Below are 21277 nucleotides of genomic sequence, written 5' to 3' on the forward strand. Positions count from 1 at the left end.
TCAAGTAATCATCCTCAGTAATCAATCCTACTCTAATAAACTTGACCAGCTACTTGTGCTCTAGGCATTGTCTAAGATCTCCAATACCATCTGTTTGATTGTTTGGTTAAATTCTGCCATGCTGATTTTTCTGCAGGCAGCTCATCAAAAAGCTTCTTCACTCGTTGCTCCTGCAGTATGCTTTGCTTTCTCAGGAGCTCCAGAAATTGCAGGTTGACATGCTTTGACATCAAAGGGTCTCCGGCTTTCGGTACATGTTCAATATTGTCAGATGGGGGTCCAACATGCATACATCAGTTATGTCAGAGCAATACTGTAATCACATACACATATGGTGGTCTTAACGTTTATTTCTCAAAAAAACATGAAAGTGATATGAAAGTAGCCAATACAAATGTGCCACAGAAGCCTACCAACCCTTGCAAAGGCCGACTAGGTAAAGGTTCTTTTGGCATGTGGGTGGAGGAAATAAAAAGGCACCTGTTAGGATGGGTAGTGAAGGCAGCAGAAAGAATATGGGAAATAACTGCTTCAAAATTTTACAACTGGGATAAATCATTCTGGATATTCAGATATATGATTGGGGCAAGGGGTTTTTTTTTTTGTAATCCAATAGCTGTTGGTTTTGTGGGGGGAAACAAACCAGTGTATTGCATCACTTGTACTTATCTGGAGGTAGATGGAGAGTGGGGAAGATAGTGGCAAGGTGGGTGTGAATTAAACACATCAATGGAGCCACTCCAGTGATCCTGCTTGTTTGTTTATACCATGCTGACCTCGCTTCCAACTTGCCTTTCCCCCTCTACCTCCTGCTAAGCAACAGCAATGTGACCAGTCGGAAGTCAGGTGAGCAGCAGTGCTCTATCACACTCTACCACTGCTGTAACCCATCATTGTGCAATGCTGTGGCATGTAAGAAAATGTGTCCTGCAGTTGCTGTGTCTCCTTAATTGCTAGGTACACCCACACCTCCAACTAAGCTGGTGTGATTTTGAAATGGGCTGGCACACCCCATTAAGGTGATATTCACCCTGCATTGTTGAAACTCTCACTATGTGGGCAGTGAGAACTTCAATCAATGATGCTATCAGGATGACAAGAATGGAGCCACTTCTGAATGAATGCCACACAAAAATTGCAACAAGTATGATTGATTTCCCATGACTGCTTACTTGAATATTTTCTGTATATATTTCTGCAGCTTCCATTATTCTCGCATCATTATTTTAGTAAAAAGAACTAGTCACTTTGTGGAATTTTGTCAAAAAGCAGGATATGAATCTAAATAAATTAAATAAACCATTTAAAGATTAAGAAGCATACTGTGACCAATCTTTTTACTGTATTTTTCGCTCCATAAGATGTACCTGACCATAAGAGGCACCTAGTTTTTAGAGGAGGAAAAAAAGTAGAAAAATATTATGCACAGAGCGTGTAAGTGGATCTCGATTTTCTTGCTTTAACACAAGCAAAGCAAGAGCTGCTTACATGGCTTTTGTCCCGCTTTGCGCAGCTCTCACTTTGCTTGCTCATCCCTTCAGCGGCATCCCTCAGCTCGCGACTGCAGCCGCAGCCGAGTGATCCCTCTGCCGTCCAGTGCTTTTGCTCCATTAAACGCGCAGACATTTCCCCTTACTTTTTAGGAGTAAAAAAGTGCGTGTTATGGAGCGAAAAATATGGTATTTCCATGGCACACTCTATGTCCATGGCATCATGCCAATGACCATAATACTGTGAGGCGTTATCAAGAATATCTACCTCCCAGCTCTGTAATAACATTCCTCAACACACCCAATGATTTTCAGATCAAAAGCTTGGCTTTTGTTCACAGGGCCATACATCATCTTCAGAAACAAATGCCCAAAAAATTATTGAGATGTGTGTGTGTGTGTGTGTTTGTGTGTGTGTGTAAAATCCTAGTTGTTCCAATCACTCTGGGGAGCTTAGAACATAAAAACCAGAGCAACACATCATCAATTAAAAACTTCCTGATGCAGCGTTGCCTTCAGAAAGTTGTGTAGTTGTTTATCTATTTTTCACCAATTCCAGCTGTATTTTTGTTTTCTCTACTTTTCTTGCTATAAGTTTAAAAGGATTTGCATTATAGGGCTCAAATCTTGGAGCACCCTTTTATAAACATAAAAGAAGTGCCACTTTTACTCTTTCACATGTAATATTATTTCATGTTTAGTTAAACACTCACCTTCCTGTTATACTGTTCGATTCTGCCTCTACTAGTGCAAGTTGCTTGTGTAGGTCCCCAGGCCACCCCGCAAATAATTTCACACACAACACGTAATTTTAGTTTTGGTTTTTGGGCACTATTTTGGCCACAACTTTATTAAAATACAAAATCAGTGAGTGGTTGTTTAGACATTGGTTATGACTATCTGTCCCCCCGCCTGGGACAGAACTGACATACCGAGGTCCGATCGGAAGCCAGTAGAAGGGAAAGTCAAAATGGGGGATCATTTGAGCTAAGCGTCGGACCCACACCGCTCACTCCAGCAGTTCCCCAAGGCTTACCGGCCCTGGTCCCATGACAGGGATTGGACGAAATCGTGGCAAGCCCCAGGATTCCTTTAACGGAATTCCCTTCAGCGCAATAGGAGGGGCAGGCACAGCCTATCCTGACCCCTCCACCACCAGCATTTTATAAGCAATGCCTAACCGCCACACGAGCTCTAACACTCGCCACCAACCACTCACAAACCCAACCAGGAACCTAATTTTTCAGCCACCACATCCAGCCAAATATCATTCCCTAAATCAGAAAGGTGTACACCATCCACCCGGTAAAGGGCCACAGCCTTAAAATAAATGCTAGGGTGCAGAATCACTAAGCCACCCAGCTCTAAAACCTTCTTGCACACCACAGAATTAATGCGCTTCCTGGCCTTCTCAGCGGCCTCCGGGCGGGAAACGCCGCGCCAGGATTGCCTCTGCAACAAGTGAGACCAAATAATTCTCACAGAAGGTAGCAAGGCTGCCAAATGCTCCAAATCCCTTCGGATAATGGAACGCAAAGTAAGGCAATCAACAGTTGCCACATCATTTCCCCCCAGCTGCACTACCATGGCCATGGGGGGGGGGGGGGAGAGAAAGCAGCCAACATCTGATAAGCGGCAAAAACTCTTCCCACAACATTCCGCGTCTGGAAATCCATGACACTTGCACGTACTGAGGGAGGCCGAGACACGATCCCCTGGCAGATTGCCTCGCTCTGATGCCAGCCCAATAAATGATGCTGTGTCCCACTATCCAGACGCGGACCGGCGAGGGATCTACAAGTGGAAACAACAAGTATTATTTTAAAAAATCAACATTTGTTATGCACATAACCCTTGAAGGCATCCGATTTCCATCTCCCCAGATCCTTAATCCTGGCAGCTGACAAACCCCAATGGGCTGCCATGGTTGCTGCCCCTATGCGAAAGGAATGAGGAGCGAAACCGGAGGCCGCGATCCCACATGCCGCAATGACCCTGCGCATGATTTTTGTGAACTGATGCCGCGCCAGAGGGCGACCATTTTCATGCATGAGCAGGGGGCCATCCCTAGGAGGTCTCAAGGCCAAGTACTTCCTCACGTCCTTGACCGGACACGGGCCCGCCTCCCCAGTGGCTGGGAGGCAGACCACCTCCCCCCGACCCAACTGGTCAGTTTTGGAGTTGCGCACAACTAGTCTCAACTCCAGGGGGGACACGCTAATGTCCTGAAGGAGCAACCCACGGGAACCAACAGTAGAGTTGCCCTCTACTATGACCTCTCCCACCTGAAGGGCTCCGAAAAATGCTAGTGAAAAAGCCGCTGAAAAAAGGCGCGCTTCATATCTAGACCAACACACGCTCCTCAGTTTGGTGTGCGTACTGGACAACAACTCAAAGGTAATAGAACGCCTGGAAGCCATCCTGGGGGGGCAAGTCTACCCCAACCTTCCATAGCTTTGTGCACCACAAATTTAGAACAAGGGTCCTTGTCGTAAAAGGACTTGCTAAAAAATGAGATTGCTGCAGAATGAATTCTCAGAGTTCTGGCAGCACGGCCCAGCTGAAACAGGTGTGCCAAATATTGCAGGACCTGAGAAGTGGAAGGAGGGGGTTGAAAATTGGCGGACATCGACTGTGTAAATTTTAAAAAGTCAGTCCAGGCTTTTTTATAGGATCGCAAAGTGGACGTAGAAATGGATGCTGCTACTCCCTGCAAAACTAAGTGCTGCCAAGATTCCAGAGGTGCGGCGGAAAATACTCTGGACGTTTCTGAGCTTCTGGAGCCAAGGACCAGAATCGATCCATCTGAAAACGGGATAGAGCATCAGCAATCTCATTAGATATCCTGGGGATGAAGCGTGCTGAAAACACAATATTAAACCTCAGACAGTGTAAAATAAAAGCCCGCAAAAGGGCCGATACCCTGGGAGAACGAGACGACTGTTTTGCCAGCACGTTCACCACCGCCTGGTTGTCGGACCACAAACAAATCCGACGGTCCCTGAATTCAGCGACCCATAAATGCACTGCTACTGCAATGGGAAAAAACTCAAGAAATGTTAAGTCTCGCATAATCGCTTCCCCTTGCCAGTCAGGAGGCCACCGCATGGCACACCATCTTCCATTCCAGTACAATCCAAATCCCAATGAACCAGCAGTATCAGAGTGCACCTGAAAATCATTGTGGAGGTACAAAACGTCCTGCCACAAGGATACACCATTGAATTCTTCTAAGAATTCCAACCAAACCTGCAGGTCCGCCCAGACCTGCGCTGACAGTCGCACTTGATGCTGCAGAGCCCGTAATCCGGCCGTGAGCCTGGCCAAACGGGAGCAGAAGGGGCGACCAGGCGCCACCACTCTGCATGCAAAATTCAAATGACCTAATAAGGACTGGAGCTGCCTCAGGGTAACCTTCCTCAAAGGAAGGATCTCCTGAATAGCCCTACGTAAAGTAATTAACTTATCAGGGGGTAAGCTGGATGTTTGAGCATTGGTATCCAACCGAATGCCCAAATAGGTCAATTGAGTAGCTGGGCCTTCTATTTTATCTGCCACCAAGGGGACCCCCAGCTCTTCCATAAGGGAAGCAAAGGCCTCCAGTAACACAACGCAGTTGCCCGTGTCGTGTGCTGAGGCCAACAAAAAGTCGTCCAAATAATGGGAAACGCCCACTAGGCCAGTCTTAACACACAAGGCCCAGTCCAAAAAGGTACTAAAACACTCAAAGGCCACACATGCTACGGAACAACCCATAGGCATAGCCTTGTCAAAATAAAACTTTCCCTCAAATTGGAATCCCAACAGCCAAAAGTCCTCGGGATGAATAGGTAGCAGGCGAAATGCCGACTCAATGTCACACTTCACCAGGGCCAAATTTCCTGATCATCTCAATCGCCTGATCAAGGGATGCATATTTCACTGAATAAAGCTCCGGGGGAATAACATCATTTACTGACGTGCCTCTAGGGTGAGATAAGTTATGAATAAGGCGAAATTTCCCTGGACAATACCCAAAGGTGAAATATGCAACTTAGGAAATGGGGGTATTGTAAAAGAGCCAGCCATACGTTGTAAGGCCAACTCCTTTCCAATCTTCCTGCGGGCGATATCAGGCATCTCCCGCACCGACTTCTGATTGCGAGGATTCCGTGCCACAGGCGCCGTGGCTACAGGAATCCTAAAACCCACTGAAAACCCTTCCCGCAAATAAGCTGCAGCCTCGCGCTTAGGATAAGACTGCAGCCAAGGCAACAATGCTGACAGTCTTACCGGCGTATACGCCATAGACAGTAAGTCGCTACTTTCCAGTTCCAGCGGAGGAGGCTGAGGGTGTGGCCTTTGGGGGGTGCTGAGCACCCCCTTTTCCCCCTCGAAAGGGCCGCTTACCACCCTGGCAGTTGGTAGCGGCGTGACCCCCACCACACTTCTCGCACACATGGGGATATCTGCAAGACTGCAGTTGGCACACTCCTTTGTTAAAATCCCAACAGATTATCTTACGCCCGGGCCGAACAGGGGCTGCTTTCGGCTTGGGCTGTTCCAGGGCCTTCCTCTCAAAATGTGGGACCACACGTCCAAATCCCTGCGGTCCCATCGAGCCGTAGGGATTTTAGCAGCGCGATGTTGAAAATTTTCATCATATCGGATTGCGGCCTCTTCCCCAGCCATGGCGTAAGCCGAGCGGACAATAGACATGTACACAAAGAGATGCAAAGCTCTCCGAGGATAAGAATCCGAAACAACCCCAGCAAAGACCTGGAAGCTGTCCAGCCAGCGCTCAACGGTCCTAGCAGCCTTTTTAAGCACAGTCGGCTTCTTTAGGGCAGAAAAAGCTTTATCCTGAGCATCCAGGCTCGCAGTCGGCAGTGCCAGGTCAAAAATGTCCACATAGCGGCCATTCAAAACCCTGGACCGCAATTTAAAGGACAAATGAGCCGCTGGTGTAATGTCTCTAACAGAGTTAGTAGAGACCTTTACCTTACCATCTGTTTGATTGATTGGTTAAATTCTGCCATGCTGATTTTTCTGCAGGCAGCTCATCAAAAAGCTTCTTCACTCGTTGCTCCTGCAGTATGCTTTGCTTTCTCAGGAGCTCCAGAAATTGCAGGTTGACATGCTTTGACATCAAAGGGTCTCCGGCTTTCGGTACATGTTCAATATTGTCAGGTGGGGGTCCAACATGCATTCGTCAGTTATGTCAGAGCAATACTGTAATCACATACACATATGGTGGTCTTAACGTTTATTTCTCAAAAAAAAATGAAAGTGATATGAAAGTAGCCAAGACAAATGTGCCACAGAAGCCCACCAACCCTCGCAAAGGCCGACTAGGTAAAGGTTCTTTTGGCATGTGGGTGGAGGAAATAAAAAGGCACCTGTTAGGCTGGGTAGTGCAGAAGGCAGGAATGCTAACAAGATGAAAACCCAGAGCCACTGATTGTACTTATGCCCCCAGTCCTCGTCTCTGCTGAGTACTACAATGGCAACAGGAATTGAGGAGGAAAAAACTGCCAGGCAGTGGCATCCCCATGTCATAAGTGTGAAGGCAGACAGGAAGGGCCTGGCAGAGGGCAGATTGCCGTTTTATCAGTTTTAATTGCACAGCCTGAATTTGGCTCATCTACCCTAATGCAACAGCTCCCACTGGCCAAATGGACCCTTTCTCCACAGTCTATCTCAACACACCTGAATGTTTTAGAACTAATGGCTTTGGACAAGGAAACAATTAAGAAAATGAGAGATTGCAAAGGACTAGAAGGATCAATTCTCTTTTATCATTATATCATTTTGCTGTTCCTTCCGTTCCTTGGTACAGCCTATTCAGGAGAAGCTATCTGCTTCTCCAATATGGAGGTAAGATGGTAGTGAAGGCAGCAGAAAGAATATGGGAAATAACTGCTTCAAAATCTTACAACTGGGATAAATCATTACAACTGGGATAAATATTCAGATATATGATTGAGGGAAGGGGGTTATTTCTTTGTAATCCAATAGCTGAGGGTTTTGGGGGGGGGGGACAAACCAGTGTATTGCATCACTTCTACTTACCTGGAAGTAGAGGGAGAGTGGGGAAGATAGTGGCAAGGTGGGTGTGAATTAAACACATAAATGGAGCCACTCCAATGATCCTGCTTGTTTGTTTATACCATGCTGACCTCGCTTCCAACTTGCCTTTCCCCCTCTACCTCCTGTTAAGCAGCAGCAATGTGACCAGTCAGAGGTCAGGTGAGCAGCAGTGCCCCTTCACACTCTGAAACTGCTGTAACCCACCATGGTGCAATGCAGTGTCATGTAAGAAAATGTCTCCTGCAGTTGCTATGCCTCCTTAGTTGCTAGGTACACCCACACCTCCAACTATGCTGGCGTGGTTTTGAAATGGGCTGGCACACCCCACTAAGGTGATATCCACCCTGCATTGTTGAAACTCTCACTATGTGGGCCGTGAGAACTTCAATCAATGATGCAAATTTTTACTGTATTTTTCGCTCCATAAGATGTACCTGACCATAAGACGCACCTAGTTTTTAGAGGAGGAAAAAAGTAGAAAAATATTATGCACAGAGCGTGTAAGTGGATCTCGATTTTCTTGCTTTAACACAAGCAAAGCAAGAGCTGCTTACATGGCTTCTGTCCCGCTTTGCGCAGCTCTCACTTTGCTTCCCCTTCCCTTCAGCGGCATCCCTCAGCTCTTGACTGCAGCCACAGCTGAGGGATCCCTCTGCCATCCAGTGCTTTCGCTCCATTAAACGCGCAAACATTTCCCCTTACTTTTTAGGAGGAAAAAAGTGCTTGTTATGGAGCGAAAAATATGGTATTTCCATGGCACAATCTATGTCCATGGCATCATGCCCATGACCACAATACTGTGAGGCGTCATCAAGAATATCTACCTCCCAGCTCTGTAATAACATTCCTCAACACACCCAATGATTTTCAGATCTAAAGCTTGGCCTTTGTTCACAGGGCCATACATCATCTTCAGAAACAAATGCCCCCAAAATTCTTGAATCCTGATCAGCCTACTCTGGTATTCATAACTGAGGCTATGAAAGAAAGAAATCAGCTAAGATGGGAACTTGAGTCTTTCAGGAGCTAAAGATAAAAGAGATAGTGTGTGTTTGTGTGGTTTTTTTTGTGTGTGTGTGTAAAAGCCTAGTTGTTCCAATCACTCTGGCCAGCTTAGAACATAAAAAACACAGCAACACATCATCAGTTAAAAACTTTCTGATGCAGGGTTGCCTTCAGATGTCTTCAGAAAGTTGTGTAGTTGTTTATCTATTTGACATCTGATAAGAGGGTGTTCAACGGGGGGGGGGGTGCTAATGTGGGGCGGGCACCAGATCCAGATTCATAGGTGAGTTGGCTGTTTTTGGTAGATCAGTCACTTTTTTCACCAATTCCAGCTGTATTTTTTGTTTTCTCTACTTTTCTTGCTATAGGTTTAAAGGATTTGCATTATAGGGCTCAAATCTTGGAGCCCCCTTTTATAAACATAAAAGAAGTACCACTGTTTTAATACAGGTAATTTATAGACATTACTCTTTCACATGTAATATTATTTCATGTTTAGTTAAACACTCGCCTTCTTGTTATATTCTTTGATTCTGCCTCTACTAGTGCAAGTTCCCCAAAAAGGGGAATTCTGGGTATATTGCAGGATAGGGCAGAAAAGCACTTGTACGTCTTCAAAAACGTAGGACCTTCTGCACACACAGCTGAGCTACTGAGCTAGGGACCCTTCCAAATAATTCATATACAATCCAGCAAAATACTGTGTATATCAACTTAGCTTTAATAACATAATTATTAATGCTTCCTATTACAGACACCTTCTCATAAACAGTGCAACTATTTTATATGGACTAGTTAGCTTTGTAATGCTTATCAAATCGTTCTGATAGAGCTCTTAATATATTTCCTGGCCTTTTTTGGTGTTTATCCCGAAGATTTTCAAGTGCAATCTTCGCCTGTTGAAAGAAAACCAGAGGAATACATGGTGTAATAGGAGTAGATTGCAAAATAGGTATTCACAGTTATTAATATCTGTGAGGAAAAAGCTAACGGGATCAGAATTAGAGGCAACCCATTTATTCCAGCTATAGAAGCACAATATGTGACCTCTTTCTGGGATACACAACTGACTTTGTACACAGAGATGTGTTGCATGAGAGTCCTTGTCTCTCAACCCTCAAAAGTGGCTTCTTCAACATGGAGGTTTGGGCCAGAGCAGCCAGGGTGAGGAACCCCCACTAGGAAACTGCTCATCTCTCAGTGAATCCAGCCCACTCTCTTTATGTTTACCAAGAGCACTGTATGAGAATGGCAGAGAAACAATCAAACATATGTGCCTTGGGCTGCTTTGTACACAGTAGTTACCTTGCATGGTTGTTACAATGTAGGATAAAAGGAGCGAACCTCAGGACAACCAAGGCATAACCCCTCGCAGAAAGAAATTTCTTATCTGCCCCTTTAAACAGACAATCAATACCTGAAACTTGATGCAGGAAGAAAACAAGGAGAAAGTGCTTGGAGAAGGACCAGGCATACTAAACAAAGTTCCAACCCCGTTCCCATTAGCCACCAGGACCCTACATGCTCCTCCCCTTAGCCCCCTCCCTTTGGGATTCAGATTCCAATGTTTTCCTGGAGGAAGGGGTGAAGTGTAACATCCCCTGCACTAGCAGGTGGAATAAGTCATGCAATGAAATACCATACAAATGGTATCTGTGTTTGACATTGTATTCAGTGAAACGGCATCTCATATAGGAGCTTGCTGATGCATGAAATATAACAAATTACAAATGTGTTGCAGGTTCAGAGTTGATAGCTTGGTAGTTGGTCAGGAATTATGGCACCGTTTAACAAAGCTGTATCCAATGCTCTCTTAAACACACATCAGTGTGTACATGCAACATATATCAACGTGTACAATGAATTGTCTTCCTCTTCAACCCTCTCCATATCCTCAAAAATTAGCACTACAGTGGCTTGGAGGTACCTTGTCAGGCAAATTCTGGGGCACATAGTATAGGGTTGCCATATGTTTGGGAAATCCCTGACTGGTCCTGGGGCCATCTGGGGGGTTTCTTTTTTCAATTTTAAGGAAATATCCGAGTTGGGGGAGGGTAAATTTGTGTGTGCGCTGTTTCGGGCTCCTATGTGAGTTGCTCTGGTTCTGTTTTGCACATGTGGGCAGATGGGGTGCGAAGAGGGCAACCGCCCCCCCCCAAAAAATCTCAACTTTCTGACCAATGGCCCCAGAGAAGGTCAGCTCAACAAATTTTTATGCAATTGACCAAAATTTTCACCAGGAGCAATTAGAATAAGATCTATTATTTGATTATTGATATATCGTATTTTTCGCCCTATAGGACGCACTTTTCCCCCTCTAAAAATGAAGTGGAAATGTGTGTGCATCCTATGGGGCGAATGCAGGCTTTCGCTGAAGCCTGGAGAGCGAGAGGGGTCGGTGCGCACTGACCCCTCTCGCTCTCCAGGCTTCAGGAAGCTATCCCCCCAGCCCGGCAAGCTCTGGGAGTGATGGAGAAGCTGTACGCAACTTCGCCATCGCTCTTGGACCTGTTCTGGGGGCTGAGGTCGGGGGAAGCACAGGCATTTCCCCACCACCAGCCCCGCAAGCTCCAAGAGCAATGGCGAAGCTGCGCGCAACTTCGCCATCGCTCTCGGACTCTCCAGGCTTCGCGCAGCTCTCCACAAGCGGTGGGAGCCCGACGCTGGGCTTCCACGGCTTGCGGAGAGCTGCCTGTTCTGGGGGCTGGGGTACGGGGAAGCTTGGGCTTCCCCCGCCCCAGCCCCACGCCTGGGGGGGAAATAATTCCCCCCTTTATTTCCCCCCAAAAAACTAGGTGCGCCTTATGGGCCGGTGCGTCCTATGGGGCGAAAAATACGGTAAACCTCCAGAATGTATTTTGTATGCTCAACCCTAATATAGTGGGAAGAAGAAATCCCATTGCATGAGCAGATCTCTCTTTGTACCACATAGTTTTTTCTCCATTTAATTAGTCTCAACAAGTTAAGGAGAGGGAAAATTGAGTGATGGGCATAATGCACAAAAGTATATCTAATGAACCCTATATCTGGTCATATAGAATGAGGAAATCAATACGTACAATAAAATTTAGAGCTGAAAGAGAAACCAAGAGGAAAAGAAATATTCTGCTTTTAAACTTCCAAGTTTAGAGTTAACTTACTCTTTCAGCCAGCTCTACAGCTGTTATATTTGGATCATATGGGATGGGTTCTCCAATAAATGTCCTCAATTTCACTGGAAACCCTCCGTAAATGGGAAGAAGCATACATCGAGTTTTCTCATACAGCCATTTTGTCAGCCCTGTGTATGAAATGGAAGAAGATTCTGAAGGAGAGCTACACCATATCAAATCTGAAATTAGTTGACATTCTCAGTGTTTAGCAATTGCAATAAATAGGAAGAGAGGAAAAGTTAAATAATATGAGTGCTTGGGAAAAGAGATACAGTGGTACCTCGGGTTATGAACACTTCAACTTACTTTTTTTGGGTTACGAACTATTGTAACCTGGAAGTAAGTTGTCCAAATTCTTGGAGGACTCGCCGCTGCCTGGAAGCAAACCTGGACATCGGCGGGGCCTACAGAGCTCTCAGAGGCCTCTGCGAATGCAGGGAACCAAGCCCTGACATCCGCGGTGCCTAGAGTGGTTCTGCAAATGCCAGGAGCCAAGCCTCGACCTCCGAGGTGCCTGCAGGGCTCCGCAAATGCCGGGAGCCAAGCTCTGGCATTTGCGGTGCCTAGAGCGGCTCTGCGAATGCCAGGAGCCTAGTCCTGACGTCCACAGTGCCTGCAGGGCTCCGCAAATGCAGGGATCCAAACCCCGACATCCACTGTGGCTGCAGAGGCTATGCGACTGAGTTCCAGCCACAGGAGCTCTCTGAGGCCTCCACGAATGCCGGGAGCCAATCCGATTGTGATTGTGGAAGAGGACCCGGAGCCCCCTCCAAACAGTGAGTTTGGAAATAAATTTTAATTCTTTTCATCTAAAATACTGTCTTATTTATTATATAGTACAGTACATTGATTATTGGGGATCCGGGTGGCACTGTGGGTTAAACCACAGAGCCTAAGACTTGCCGATCAGAAGATTGGCGGTTCAAATCCCTGCAACGGGGTGAGCACCCATTGCTCGGTCCCTGCTCCTGCCAACCTAGCACTTCAAAAGCACGTCAAAGTGCAAGTAGATAAATAGGTACCGCTCCGCTGGGAAGGTAAACGGCATTTCCATGCGCTGCTCTGGTTCGCCAGAAGCGGCTTAGTCATGCTGACCACATGACCCGGAAGCTGTACACCAGCTCCCTCGGCCAATAAAGCGAGATGTGCACCGGAACCCCAGAGTCGGTCACGACTGGACCTAATGGTCAGGGGTCCCTTTACCTTTACCTTTACATTGATTATTGCCATCATTTTATGGATCAATGGTCTCGTGAAACAGTAAAATTTGTGTTAAATTGCTGTTTTAGGGGGTGTTTTTTGATCATCTGGAACGGATCAATCCACTTTCTATTACTTTCAATGGGAAAGTCCGCTTCAGGTTAAGAATGCTTCAGGTTAAGTACAGACTTCCAGAACCAATTAAGTACTTAACCTGAGGTACCACTGTACAAGATATTCAGTCAGCTCTTATCAGCTCTTTGCAATCAGTCATAAGTTGTGTACAATAGACTACAAAATATGGTATGTTTCCTGTTCAGTTCCCCTCGATTTTAGGGTTGCTCCCACATTTATCGATTATAGCTTTCTGTTAAATCTAATAGAAAACTAAGCAAGGGCATGTTCACTCAGTACTGAGGCAGGCAGCACAGCTTTTGCAGATAAGTGTACATGGAATAAAATCTATTAGTGAGTAGTAAATAGATATTCTTTTAAAAAGGTCATTCAGTATTATTAAAATGTATATTGCCTGAGATCTCTTGATCAACCAAGGTATTTAACTTACTTGTCTTTCCAATGGTCCTGTATGCTTCACAACTGTTTTGTGTAAAAATAGGGATGATGGGCTAAAAAAGAAAAAAGATGAAACAAGCATGAAAAGAAAGGTGAGGATTGGATAATTATTTTGTCCCAACCAAGCCTTAATTTTTGTTATGGATTACGAAGAATGCTTCACATCTGGGATTATAATGAGAAGCAACTCATAAATGATAATGTAATTGGCTTTAAAATTCCTGACACATCTATTCAAATCTCTCAGATGAAGAAAATTCAGAAGCTGTCCTCCAGATTTTCAGGAATTTAAGGGCGGGGGGGGGGAGAATTTCCTGGTTTGCCCTGAGGGGGAAAGGAAGCCAGGTTCAGCCAACCGGCCGGTGCTTTTTGGAGTTTGGGGGCAACTCATAGGCAACAAGCACCCGAAAAAGGTCTTGGGGATGACTAGGACTCTGAGGGTTCCTGTGGAGGTCAAAAGCGAGTTCCCAATGGGTCTGAGGTTCCATTTGGTGCTGGCCTAACCCGGCTGTCAAACTCTGATCTCTGGGCTCCAATGTGTTCCAGCAGCAAGCTGCCTCGAATTTCCTACTCAGCGAGCAGCAGATTTCCCAGAAAATAAAACCAAGGAAAAGGGGATTTAATATTCAAGTGTCTTTAGCATTTGGATTAATTTGGCAAATTTCCAGGAGAACAAAAGGAGAGTCTTCTCTGGAATTGGTGACTACCCTGCATGGGAACCAGATGGCTGAAGCACTGAAGCGAACAAAGAAACTCTGCCATTGGAAATAAAGGGAGGGGGACAGGGGGATACGAACTTTGAAAACTTTCTTTTTTAAAAAAAAAACATTCAAACTTTTATACTCCTCCGCCCTGGATTCAACTGGCGGCAGCTATAGCATCTCAGGAACTATTGGCAGACAATTTGGCTTTAATTGAATTGAGGCAAAAAGAGATTCTTTTATGATTTAGATCTATTGCTCAGCAACCTGGTGAAGCAATAAGGGATAAAATAATTGAGGCAATTGCAAATCTTCTTGAGACTCAAAAGCAGTAGGGATTTACGATATGTAAAGGTTTGTTTTAAAGCAGTGTTGGGGAGAGCTGTGGCACTCCAGATATCATTTGACCCCCAAACAGGATATTTGCCATCCTCAGCTTTTTTGGATGCTGGATCAAGGATGTCAACATATTACATCTTATCTAGGATAATCGTGAAGGCAATGCAAATTGCACAAAGATCACTCACCACTTTCGCCTCCAAAGCTGCTTGAGCAAAACCTGTGCGTTTACCCCACATTATGCAGTAATCGTGACTATACAGTGCTTCTCTAGCTCCACCAGGTGAAATGCCCAGTAAATGGCCTTTCTTCATTATTTCCACAATTTCAGCTTTCTTGTAAGATTTCAACCCGAGCACATAAAAAAACATCTGCAGCCCTGAAAAAATAATCCCCAAATAGAAGAATGCATTTTATGTGAAACTTATTTAGGAAATAGTGTGGATTCAATACAAGTGTCATTATTCCAAAGATATTGCACTATTATGGATCACAAGCATAGCTCTCTGCTAATACATTTTAACAAGGACTTCATGGATGGGGACTTTATGCTAATTCCTCTTTTGCTCAGAGGTTCTGACAGTAGGCTTTTTTTTGGAAAGCACATTGAGTGGGATTGAGTGCTGAGGTGGGAACTTTTGAGACATGTGTTCCTCAAGTCAAGTCTGTAATACATTCAAGTTTGCATTATGATAAAAATACAGCTCACAGTGCCTTGTTCCACCATCCAAACCTTCAATCCCTTTAGGGTGCAGAGCTTTTGGATATAGTAGATACACACACGGGGGGGGGGGGAGAGATACACGCATGGCACAGAGGAGACAATGCTGATGGAAAAATGCCTCCACCAGCAGAGATTGGTACACAGATATATGGGTGGAGGTTATATGCTGCATTAATTAACCTAGTGGAAAAACTCCAAACAGCACTCTGTGCTACTGGGTCTCTTTGGACTCCTTCCTTCAAATGACCTTTCTGTGATGTCATAGTTTCCTGGGGTGGCTGCTGTGTGCATGCAGAGGAAGATGATGTGGGGGGAGTGGCAGTGGAGGGCCATGAACACTACAGCAAGGGTGCCACGTGTGTTTGATTGCAGTCACATGGGGGCATAAAAGCTGTGTGTGGGAGTGCTTGATTGGCCATGTGTTTGGGTGGGGCCATGTTTTCTGGGATCTGTGTGCAGATTTGGTGATAGGTTGGGCTTGCTATGAAAGCCACGGACATGTCTTTGGGGCTTCACTTGGGCTTCTGCCCTTTTCCTTAGCTGTAGCTCCCACCCCATGCAAGCTGCCACCCAGTGGTGTCTGAATACAGTGATTTTGCACAGGTTGTTTGCTAGTGCAGATGCTCCCAAGTAGAATCCCATACTTTGCGTTGTTCTTTCCAATAAGGAATATCCCATCTTTACTAATGACTGAACTTTGCAAAACTCTTTGTACTTGAGGAAATCATCAACTTAGACACCCCAAAGCCTACGCCTTGTCCTGTTCTGGTATTAAAGTGAACAGCAATTATTACATGAGAGCTTGTAGTCATAGCATAGGAATCAGATGACACATTATCCAGATTCCTCAGTTTTTAGATCTCTGAGGAAGAATGTAGACAGAAAAGCACGGCATTTCTTCATGGAGAGCATTTCTGCTGACTCAGTTGTGAATTGGAAATAATTATTCATCCTGCATTCATTCTATTTTAGTAGCAATGACTTGGTGAGAAAGTACCTTCATCTGCACTAACTAAACTATTTCACCTGTTGCTGCTATTTTATTTATCAGTTGTTTCTACCTGCTTTCCTGATGTACAGTTTTATATTTTATAGCATTGTTTCATAGCTTATAGCATTGTTTTATGTCATATTTTACATGTTTTATGTAAAAAAGCATGATTTAAATTTAAATAATTTACCTGGTATCCAATACACGGCATGATGAATTAATGAAAAGCATATTCTCCCCGTCTCTAAAAAATATCTAGCCGCAAAAATGGTATAGCCGATAGAGATAACTCCATGATGATAAATAATAATCCCTGGTCCTTTAGGGATATGTTCTATACCAGTAAGTTCGTAACCTGAAAATAATACAAAATGAAACAAAGAAATATTGCAACCATTACTGGAGGAAATCAGTGTGGTTCAGAAAAAAAATATAAATTTAAGATCAGGTTAAAAGCTCTGTTATATGCTTTTGAATTATGAAGCTGGAAGAGAATCTTGAGAGTCCCATGGACTGCAAGAAGATCAAACCTATCCATTCTTAAAGAAATCAGCCCTGAGTGCTCACTGGAAGGACAGATCCTGAAGCTGAGGCTCCAATACTTTGGCCACTTCATGAGAAAAGAAGACTCCCTGGAAAAGTCCCTGATGTTGGGAAAGATTGAGGGCACAAGGAGAAGGAGACGACAGAGGACGAGATGTTTGGACAGTGTTCTCGAAGCTACCAGCATGAGTCTGACCGAACCGTGGGAGACAGTGGAAGACAGGAGTACCTGGCTTGTTCTGGTCCATGGGGTCACAAGGAGTCAGACACCACTAAATGACTAAACAACAACGACAATATGCTCCATCATTCTGGATGCTAGGTTGTCAACCACACAGATCAAGACTTTCTCTCAGGTGGTCCCTTAATGAATGAAGGGATTTCTCGTCTCGTAGAATGTTCCTTCCTTGCTTCCTTTTGAGCACAGGTGGAAACATTTTTGCCCAGTCTTTGAGTGAGCTAAAACTGTGTTTTGCTGTTTTAGTCTACTTTAAGCTTTTATATAGGGTTGAGCACTTGAGACAGTTTAATATGTTGTTATAGTTATACTAAAGTTTTCTGAGACTTCTTTAATTTAAAGAGTAATATCCCCCTTCTGTATGAGAGCTATCCAGGGCCTGGAGTATATTTCTTCCCCGTCCCAAAGAGCTCCAACTTCAGGCATCTTCAGACCATTCTCTGAATCTCTTTCTACCAAGTGAGAAAGCTGCTTCCTAGACACCCCCCCCCCCGACCATGCCCTAAGTAGCTACACGGTCTCATCCTTATGGCCCAAACTTGGTTTTAGTCGTGTATTTCTGATTTAAGTTTCAACACTTACAGTAACATGAGACCTGTGGGAAGCACTGAGAACAAAGGCCTCTGTATTAGACCATCCTGTTTCCCGCAGTGTCCGTCTAAATTAGTAGCCATCACCACATCCTGTGCTGGCAAATTCTGTAGTTTGTGTACATACAGTGGTACCTCGGGTTGCAGATGCTTCAGGTTACAGACTCTACTAACCCAGAAATAGTACCTCAGGTTAAGAACTTTGCTTCAGGATGAGAACAGAAATTCGAGGCAGCCTGCTGCAGGAGTGCATTCGAGTCCAGAGATCACAGTTTGACAGCTGGGTCAGCCCGGCAACAAATGGAACTGCAAACCCGTTGGGAACTCACTTTTGACCTCCATAGCAACTACAGTGGTACATCAGGTTAACGACTTAATTCATTCTGGAGTTCCATTCTTAACCTGAAACTGTTCTTAACCTGAGGTACCACTTTAGCTAATGGGGCCTCCTGCTGCCGCCACGCCGCCATGGTGCGATTTCTGTTCTCATCCTGAAGCAAAGTTCTGTAACCCGAAGCGTCTGTAACCCGAGGTACCACTGTACATAGTTGCTAATTGTGTCTCTGTGAGGGGTAAACAAATTCTCCAGGTTTCTTTTGCAGAAGAAGCATACTTAAAATGTGGTTTAAATGTATGGTGTTTATGCAGCCACCAGCTGACCCTTTCTTTTGTAATCTGTCTTATTTATTTATTTTATCATTTATTGAATTTATATACCACCCTATACCTGGAGGCCTCAGGGCGGTTCACAGAACCACCTTAGTTTCATACTTCATAAAATGCTTTGTTTTTCGCCGGAATGAATTAAGTACTTAACCTGCGGTACCACTGTACGTAAATAAATAGCTATGCCTTTGTTTCAATCCTTATGTAGCCAACCCAAACTTGTAGCTGTTGTGACTCTGAGGGGGGTTCAGAGGTCCAGTCCGGATTCACTGTGGCAACTATTGTTCCAGTGCTTCAAGCCTGAAATTCTGATCCCGTCCTATGAAATTATAGTGACTCATAAGGAAGAATTATTGCTATGAAAGAAACTTTTACTCACCATGCCATATCTTTCCATATATATCTACAATATGAGCAAAAAACTTCCTTGGCTTTTTCCAAATTTTGCTATCAGGACCAGTTTCTTGGTGCTTATTCATCTTCATGTAAACATATAGCCCAAATGAGCAAGCACAGCCAACCAAATATATATCTATCATTAATGAAGAAAGCAAAATCAGAAGCTTACGAAACCACCAAGGGTGAACCACTGAGCTCAGGTATTCTTCTAAATAAGGAAAACTAATCAAGTTTTGCAGCATTTGAGTAAACCAGGTCATTGTTTCCTGATCTGAAGCACCAAGCGTATGCCAATGAAATAAATATATGAAGTGAAATTTTCTTCAGTTGTGATGCTATTTCCCCCACTGTTTACCTGGAAAACAGAAAATGCAGTACATTGGTTTGATCTGTTATCCCAGAAACATTCATGAATACATGAAAATCTCATGCTGCTTAATATTTTCCTAGTTTTCCCCACTGTAACTTGCCAAGTTGCCGTATTGTGTTTCCAACGTCCATCATGGAGACTTCCAAAATTACAAATATATGACTCCATCATTTATCTGTTGTAAAGCAAGCTGGTTTCATTCCACTGCTGAAGGTTTTTGTTTGTTTTGTTTTGTTTTTTGCATTTTCAAAAACAGTAACAGAGAGCATCTTTTATCCAACATAGGCATGATGCCTTGAAGTAAAGTTGAAGGTCTGGCAGGGCAAACCTCCTCTTTCTTTTCATCAATCATAATTTTAAATTTTACTCTGGGATTCATTCCCTGCCATATGAACCTGAATACTTTTTTCTGCCACTCTATGAAACATCAGATATCATTTATAATTGGAAGGACATTCATTTGGATGGCCAAAACAGTGATAGATTCATTCTCTCCCATATTTCCAAATCTTTCTTGCTTTCCAAGCTTTTACATAGTTGTCTTGATAGATATTATGTTTTTTTATTGTTAACCAAATCCCCAGATATTTTATTTTTGTTTCTATTTCCCACCCACATTCCGATTCGATGTCTTTTTTTGTTTGATTATTCTTTTTTTTTTTAGCAGCATCTTGATTTTCCCTTTATTTTGTTTGCAGTCAACCAATTTTACAAATCTACTTATCCCTTCTGTCACCTCCAGTATGCTCATTCTGGGTTGTTCTAAAGTTAATACGATGTCATCCGCGAATGCTTTCAATTTGTAATTTTGTTGGCCCACTGTTGTTACATTGATTTTATTGTTAATCCTTATATTTTGAGCCAGTACTTCTAATATTAATATAAATAACAGCGGGGACATTGAGCAACCTTGCCTCATCCCTTTATATATCATACATTTTCCTGATGTGTTGTTTACAATTATATTGGCCGTCTGCTCATTATAGATTGATTTTATACTTTTTAAAAAGGTCTCCCCAACCCCCACTGCTGGAGTATTAAGGAAAGTGAGAAAGGGTCACTTCTCCAAGAGCCTGGCAAGGCGCTCTGCAGCCGCAGATATATCATGTGATGTATTGAGATATTGTGGTATTTAGCTGGTAATATATTGTGATGTTATAAACCTGATATCGCCCAGCCCTAAAGCACATTGAAGGACAGACAGCATTTCTCTCTCTCTCTCTCTCTCTCTCTCTCTCTCTCTCTCTCTCTCTCTCTGCTGATGCCTGCTCAGGAAGTGACATATAGCACAACTACTAGCACATTTGCAAACGAAGCAGGGTCCAGTATGGTTTCAAATTGAATGAGAGACTTTGATGAGATTCCTGCATTGCAGGGGGTTGACTAGATGACCCTTGGGACCTTTCCAACTCTACACTTTATGATTCACTGAACAAAAATTTTTACTTACATTCCTGGTAAGCCTAAATTGCCTTTGCTTCAGTCACCTCTCTCTGGGAGCAGCAGAAGTCTTGTCTGGTGCACTTTTCCATAGGCTAATTTCCACCCCTATGGAGACATGTCCCTTTATGTGGCTGTTTAAAGAGCCTCTGATGGGTGTGCCATCTGAATGAGGAAACGAAGAATTGTGAAAAAGAGGGAGTGCTTAGAGTGCCTGCTATTTGGAAGTTGTTGCCATTTGTAATTAAGGATAACTGATGAGATCACATCTACAATAGCAGTCATTTTGAACGATAACATACTGGGTCACAGAAAACCAGTTATTGATTAAGGAGGAAAGGTAGGAATTGTGACAAGATATGCATGTAAAAGGATCATCCTGCAATACGTAAACCTTAGTAACATGTCATGTTTACAATATTGATTCCTAGCACTGTAAAAGCTCTTCGATTGGACCTGCCATTTAATTCTACAGCAGCATGCGTATGTGGATTTCATTAAGACCTACTAGGTTTGAATACTGAATCTCAAGTAATCAACCTCAGTAATCAATCCTACTCTAATAAACTTGACCAGCTACTTGTGCTCTAGGCATTGTCTAAGATCTCCAATACCATCTGTTTGATTGATTGGTTAAATTCTGCCATGCTGATTTTTCTGCAGGCAGCTCATCAAAAAGCTTCTTCACTCGTTGCTCCTGCAGTATGCTTTGCTTTCTCAGGAGCTCCAGAAATTCCAGGTTGACATGCTTTGACATCAAAGGGTCTCCGGCTTTCGGTACATGTTC

The 21277-nt window shown here is 44.0% G+C and overlaps 1 protein-coding gene across 1 annotated transcript; it reads right to left on the minus strand.

The window, feature by feature from the left end:
* Window positions 1-9262: 9262 nt before the first annotated feature.
* On the minus strand, window positions 9263-20655 carry LOC310766631 (DGAT1/2-independent enzyme synthesizing storage lipids-like). Its single transcript, XM_083623101.1, has 7 exons — window positions 20501-20655; window positions 18661-19035; window positions 16435-16599; window positions 14718-14908; window positions 13482-13542; window positions 11705-11844; window positions 9263-9460 (listed from the first exon to the last, which is right to left on the minus strand). Exons 2-7 carry the CDS (start codon window positions 18938-18940, stop codon window positions 9356-9358), a joined length of 942 nt encoding a protein of 313 aa, XP_083479227.1. The 5' UTR covers window positions 18941-19035; window positions 20501-20655; the 3' UTR covers window positions 9263-9355.
* Between the last annotated feature and the right edge of the window lie 622 nt (window positions 20656-21277).

This window comes from Podarcis filfolensis, assembly GCF_964270895.1.
Source record: "Podarcis filfolensis genome assembly, chromosome: 7".
NCBI classification, from domain to species: domain Eukaryota; kingdom Metazoa; phylum Chordata; class Lepidosauria; order Squamata; family Lacertidae; genus Podarcis; species Podarcis filfolensis.